The following is a 6,826-nucleotide window of genomic DNA, read 5'->3' on the forward strand; positions in this document are numbered from 1 at the left end:
AATATAATAGATATAACACTAATAATATTAAAGATTCTTACTAACTTTCTATTAATGCTTTAATAATCACAATCCAAGTTTTCTTTTCACTATTTTTTTTTTCTTTATATTTTTCATTTTAAACTATACATATGGGAGCAAAGATTTTAACATATTTTAATTTATATGGATTAAACTAATTAAAGTTAAAGGCCTTATCATAGTAAAATTTTATGTGACTTATATATTTATGCAATGTTATGTGTAATTATTTTAAGTAATATATTGATATATAACCTTTAGTATGTCTGTTCATTTAAAGGGGTGTGATAGTTTTTTTTTTTTTTTTTTTTAACAACCTATAATAAAAAGTTCGATTGACATGTGTTTAAATTTTGAAATTAAACTATAACAAAGAATATCTTGCATACTTTTTTCTACAGCCAAAGTACTTTTTCGAAAGTGCATAATTATAAGTTTTATTTGTGTTGAAATCTAATAAGTATTACACCAACAATATTAGAGATTCTTTCTCATTTTATATTAATTTTTTGACTAAGCAAAATTCAAGTTTCCCTCTTGCAATTATGAAAAGTAAATTTCATAATACTTATGAAAAGTACAATTATAATATTTTTGATTTTATAATTAAATTGTAATAAAGAATCCCGCGCATTACGCAGATTATAAGCTAGTTCACATAATTCAGTATTATATATACATACATGATACATAATATGAAATTCCTATGCCTAATTGCATAAAAGGCATCGTTGAAGTGATTGACAGATTGATAAAGTTATTTAATTTGTACGTTTCTTTTTCTTTTTCTTTTCTTGTTGATAATGGGATCAGTATTTACATTATCTTATATTTTGTATGGATTAGGATAGGTAGGATTAAATGAATGTGGTGAAAGAGGCTTGGAAGAAAGTCTGCTGCTTGTTCCATCGAATAGAGAGGGGAGGCCCTCCGTTTCAAAAAGACTGCTTACATCACTTTCTGTTTTCTACTTTCACACCGAATTTCTCGTACGTATTTCACCTTCGATCTTCATCTGGATGCTGATTTGCAGCCGTTAAACTGGTGCAAATTTAAGACACCCCGTTTCTTCGGAGGCTGTGAAGCTCAATCTGTAAAGGCAAGAATTGGAATAGTAAGTAATATCGTCAAGTACGTACCTGTAGTAAGTCTTCATCATAAATATTGTTGTTATCCTCATGAGTTTAGAATTTTTCTCTTTCTCCTTACTGTTATTCTTTTATTCTTACCTTTGTATCTCTATATTCTTTCATTTTTAAACACTTAGCAAATTAAGCATCATGGCTTTTTTTCTTCTTTCGGAATCCGTAAATCAAAATGGGGTACTTTTGTCATGGTGGATAATTCTTGTTTACTATTTAGCAAATCTGGTAGAAGAAAAGTTTACGGAAAACTAGAAGAAAATTGAAGAAAAGGATCAATAAGTTTGTTGTGAGGGATCGCTTAATGCATGTGATTGTCCTGCTAAAATTTGATCTCAAATCATGACAAAAATAAACTACAACCAATGACGGACTATGGGCGGGGGAATTGTTAAAAGAAATTGGTCTTTAAATTTGTAAAAAAAAAATAAAAAAATAAAAAATAAGTCTTGTTTTTTTGGTTTTTTCTTTGGCCTCTTAAAATAAATAAATAAATAAAAATCAAAAAGAGAGAGAGAGAGATAGAGAGAGAGAATTCAACCCAGTCTCGCCCTCTAAAGTTAAATTTGTAAAAATATATATATATATATATATATATATATATATATATATATATATATATATATAACAGTAGGTATCTCAATATATACAAAAATTATGTAAAAACGTTCATATGTCTATTAAATTTATTTTTATAAAACCAGAAGAAAAATGGAAGACGCTACATCCATGCCTGAGAATGGAGGACAACAGGCAAATGTGAGAATTGAAAGGAATTCTTCTGGAAAAGCTATCCATCAACAAATATCCTCTTCTCCAACAGTGGATTCCCCCGGTCATCTCTTGATTAGTATTGAGAAGTCGGACGCAACTAATGGGAGTAAGTGCCTCTCTCTTTCTATCTGGTGAAGATATACAGGAGACCCAGTTTAATTTCGATTTGTCTGCTTTTATATATACCATGCATTGTGAATGTTGTGTTATCCGTCAACCAATATTATCTCCTACAAGGCTACAACAGGTTTCTATAGCTCTACTCCTCCTCCTAAAACATCGTCTTCTGATGAATCTAATGCAGTCCATCAAGGAGCCGCTCCTAATACCCCAAGTACGTCAAATTCACAGATTACTCCAGCAAGCAATAATTCAGCTGGGACATCAAACGGACAGTCCTCAAGGCCAAATGAAGATCCTCAAAGTAAGCGTCTCTCTTTCTCTTTGGTCATAACAGGTGAACGAATTTAATTTCGATTTGTCTTAGGTAAAACTCTTGCGAATGCTTTTATATATACCATGCATGTTATATATATATATATATATATATATATATCTTGTAAAAAACTGCGTTGTGAATGTTCTCTTAAGCACCTTCTGCATATATCTGCACCTCTACTGATTTATCATAGGCCAAAATTCCGGAGAAAATCTTCACCATAATTGTTGTTATCATCATGACTTTAGCATTTTTCTCTTTTTCCTTACCATTATTCTGTTATTCTTAACTTTGTATCTGTATATAGTTTCTATTTTTAAGTACACATCATGCCTTTTTGTCTTCTTTCGAATCCTTAAATGAAAATCTCGGTTCTTATTTACTATTTAGCAAATCTGGTAGAAAAAAAGTTTATGAAAAACCAGAAAAAAAAAAAGAAAAGAAAAAAGGCTCAATTATAAGTTTGTTGTGAGGCATCACTTAATGCAAAGTGATTGTCCTGCTAAAATTGGATCGCAAATCATGTTGAAGGAAGAAAACATGAAATGAGCAAGAAAAATGTAAAATAATTACAAAATGATCATTCCTCTCCCTCCCTCTAAATCGTTAACTTGTAGGTTCGTCCCTCAGCTCTACTCCTAAAACATCGTCTTCTGATGATAATGCAGTCCATCAAGGAGCCACTCCTAATATCCCAAGTGAAGATCCTAAAAGTAAGTGTCTCTGATGCAGCGTAGGATTGTGGTGAACAAGAAAAACAGCAAGTAGAAGGGATAAATATTTCTAAGATTGTGAGACTATCACAAGAATCAAAGAAATCTTCTTAAAAACTATAGATTCTATCTATGGTTTAAGGAAAAACACAAAGAAACTCAACTCTGAGTAATTCTTATTAAACAAACTCAATAATAATCATAAACTAAATTGTTAAAGGCTATAAGCATATATTTATAGCCCAAGACTCCTAGTCCTAAGATAACAATGAAATAGAGTTAATTTAGAAGTCTACGAAAGACAACTAAACCAAATAAAAGACTAACAAAGAAACCTAATTAAAAGACTAAAAGATAAAATAAGATAAGATAAGATAAGCCATTCTAAACTATATCTGCATCATTCTCCCCTGGTTGAACAGAATTCGACCTCGAATTCGAATCCTCATTCGGCGAATCACCGGTGAATGGTACAAGGTGTTTGACATTGAAAACGTCAGATGTCTTGATATGACTAGGTAGGTTCAACCGGTACGCATTTGAATTGATCTTCTCTATAATCTCTACCGGACCAATCTTGCGGGCAGCCAACTTGTTATACTCGCCAACAGAAAACCTATCTTTAGTTAACACAGCCCACACAAAATCCCCTTCCTCGAACTCAACAGCACGACGCTTTTTATCCGCATTCTCCTTATACTTTGCGGTAGATTGTTGTAAATTCTGGATGGTGAACTTGTGACCTGCGTGTATTTGAGCTATTAAGTCCTCAGCTGTAGCATGCGGCCGCTTCAAATCGGGAAGAGGCACCAAATCCAATGGGGCACGAGGATTACTCCCATAAATGATGGTAAATGGGCTAAGGCCAGTGCTCCGGTTAGTGGAACGGTTGTAGGCGAACTCGGCTTGGAACAATTTTTGATCCCATGATTTGATATTCTCCCCCACCAAGCTTCGAAGTAAGGCTCCCAATGACCGGTTAACGACCTCTGTTTGTCCGTCCGTCTGTGGATGATATGCACTGCTGAAATCAAGCCTAGTATGGGATAACCTCCACAAACAGCGCCAGAAGTGGCTAAGAAACCTTGTGTCGCGGTCGGATACGATAGACAATGGCAAACCATGGAGGCGGTAGACCTCTCTGAAATACATTTGGGCGACATTCACCGCATCGGCGGTCTTCTTGCACGCAATGAAATGCACCATTTTTGAAAATCTATCAACAACGACAAAGATTGAATCATTACCTTTTTGGGTTTTAGGTAAGCCTAGCACGAAGTCCATGCTCACGTTGGTCCATGGCCCTTCCGGAATAGGAAGGGGCATATATAACCCGGCATTAGTAGCCGACCCCTTGGACACTTGACATATTCTGCAGCTCTTCACAAATTTGTCCACTTCTTTCCGCATACTCGGCCAATAGAACTGGTCCGCCACCAGTTGTAATGTTTTATCTCTTCCCATGTGACCTTCATAATGGCGCTCATGGATGATTTTCAACCTTAGACTACCTTCAGGAATGCATAATTGAGTACCTTTGAATAGGAACCCATTACACAAATTGAAGTCTCTTCGCTCGCCCGATGACACCTCCTCAATAATAGGACCAAAAAACGGATCACTAGACAAAGAATCTTTTAATAATTCAAAACCGAGTACCTCTGTTTTCATGGTGACTAATAGTGATGATTTCCGGCTGAGGGCATCTGCCACTTTGTTCAATGCTCCGGACTTGTGCTTGATTGTGAAGTTGAATTGTTGGACAAAAGCGGCCCATTTAGCATGCCGAGATGACAATTTATCTTGACTGCTGAGGTGTTTAAGTGCTTCATGGTCCGAGTACAAAATGAAGTTGTTGTAGGCGAGGTATGAGCTCCAATGTTTCAGTGCTTGTACTAATGCGTAGAACTCAATATCATAAGTGCTATAATTGAGTTGGGCGCACTTTAACTTCTCACTAAAATAGGCTACCGGTTTGCCTTTTTGGCTGAGTACTGCTCCAATTCCTACTTTTGATGCATCACAATGCAACTCAAAAGGTAGGTCAAAATCTGGAAGAACTAGTAAGGGAGCGGTGGTCAATTTGACCTTGATCAACTTGAAGGCGGTGGTGGCTGCTTCACTCCACGAGAATTTACCCGCCTTCATGCATTCCGTAATCGGTGCTAAGATGGTACTAAAGTTGTAAATAAAGCGCCGATAAAAAGATACTAACCCATGAAAACTGCGGACCTCATGTAGTGTAGTGGGGAGAGGCCAATCCCGAACTGCTGCTATCTTTGACTCATCCACCGCTAACCCGTCCTTGGACACCACATACCCAAGAAAAAGAACGGATTCCGTCATGAAATTGCATTTTGCCGGGGCTGCGTAAAATTTCTCCTTGCGCAAGACACTTAGTACCTCCCTTACATGTTGAAGGTGCTCCTCAATGGTAGAACTATATATGAGGATATCATCGAAGTAGACGACTACAAACTTTCCAATGAATGGGCGGAATGCCTGATTCATAACTCGCATAAAGGTACTAGGAGCGTTAGATAAGCCAAACGGCATTACTAACCATTCGTAGAGTCCTTCACGTGTCTTGAACGCGGTCTTCCATTCGTCACCAACCCGTACCCGAATTTGATGGTACCCACTCTTCAAGTCTAACTTTGTAAATATTGTTGCCCCACTTAATTGATCTAATAAGTCATCTAATCTAGGAATAGGAAATCTGTACCTTACTGTGATCTTATTGATAGCGCGGCTATCGACACACATTCTCCATGATCCATCTTTCTTAGGTGTAAGCAAAGCTGGAACTGCACATGGGCTCAAGCTTTCCCGGATATGTCCCTTGGTTAGTAACTCTTCCACTTGTCGGCGCAGCTCTTCATGCTCCTTGGGACTCATGCGGTAGTGTGGTCGGTTGGGGAGATTAGAACCGGGCACCAAGTCAATTTGGTGTTGAATGTCGCGAAGAGGCGGCAGCTCTTCCGGTAATTCTTTTGGGAACACATCGGCAAACTCCTCCACTAATCCCTTGATTGCAACCGGGACCTCCTCCTCCGTGGGAGTGCATTCCTTTCCAACTAGGACATATACTTGATTGGAATCACGCATCTCCTTAATGAATTCCCTCTTAGCTAAGAGATTTTGGCCCGCCCCTTTAGAAGGTTTAGGCTTGTCTCCAGGGTTAGGCAAAAGAGTGAGTTTTACATTATCAACTAAAAAACTATAGGTGTTCTTCCTTCCGTCATGATGAGCATTCCTATCATATTGCCAAGGCCTTCCTAGCAATAAGTGGCATGCATCCATGGCCACCACGTCACACCAAGTTTTGTCTTTATATCTTGATCCAATTGAAAAAGTTACAAGGCAACGTTTGGATACTATTACCTCGTTTCCCTTCTTGAGCCACTCCAAGCGGTATGGTGTAGGATGTTTTTCTGTTTCAAGGGCTAATTTTCGGACCGCTTCTTCCGCCACCACGTTTTCACAACTGCCTCCGTCGATGATAAGTTTGCATACTTTTCCCCCTATGGTGCATGTGGAGTGAAAAAGATTGTGGCGCTGCCCATCATCACCTTCCTCCTTACGAGGTGTTAAGCATATTCGTCGTATCATCAAAAGAGGACCGTCATCTCCGGATACAAATTCTCCATCATCGTTCCCATGGTCCTCAATGGTGGTGTCATACTCCTCATCCTCACCTTGTTCATCGAAGGTGTCTCCCGCCTCAATAAGCAAAC

At 37.7% G+C, this 6,826-nt stretch overlaps 1 protein-coding gene across 8 annotated transcripts; it reads left to right on the forward strand.

Annotated features, from left to right (window-relative positions):
• The first annotated feature begins 749 nt into the window (after positions 1–749).
• LOC132172402 (uncharacterized) lies at positions 750–3,315 on the forward strand. 8 transcript variants are annotated; one of them, XM_059583890.1, is made up of 5 exons: positions 752–789; positions 868–1,135; positions 1,868–2,043; positions 2,242–2,361; positions 2,994–3,312. In XM_059583890.1, exons 3-5 carry the CDS (start codon positions 1,875–1,877, stop codon positions 3,101–3,103), a joined length of 399 nt encoding a protein of 132 aa, XP_059439873.1. In that variant the 5' UTR covers positions 752–789; positions 868–1,135; positions 1,868–1,874; the 3' UTR covers positions 3,104–3,312. The 8 variants fall into 8 exon arrangements, with proteins under 8 accessions (XP_059439876.1, XP_059439877.1, XP_059439875.1 ...); XM_059583891.1 differs by having other exon boundaries at positions 775–789; positions 873–1,135; XM_059583893.1 differs by having other exon boundaries at positions 750–1,152; positions 2,994–3,315.
• The last annotated feature ends 3,511 nt before the right edge of the window (positions 3,316–6,826 follow it).

The sequence above is a fragment of the Corylus avellana genome, chromosome ca2 (genome assembly GCF_901000735.1).
Source record: "Corylus avellana chromosome ca2, CavTom2PMs-1.0".
Taxonomy (NCBI): domain Eukaryota; kingdom Viridiplantae; phylum Streptophyta; class Magnoliopsida; order Fagales; family Betulaceae; genus Corylus; species Corylus avellana.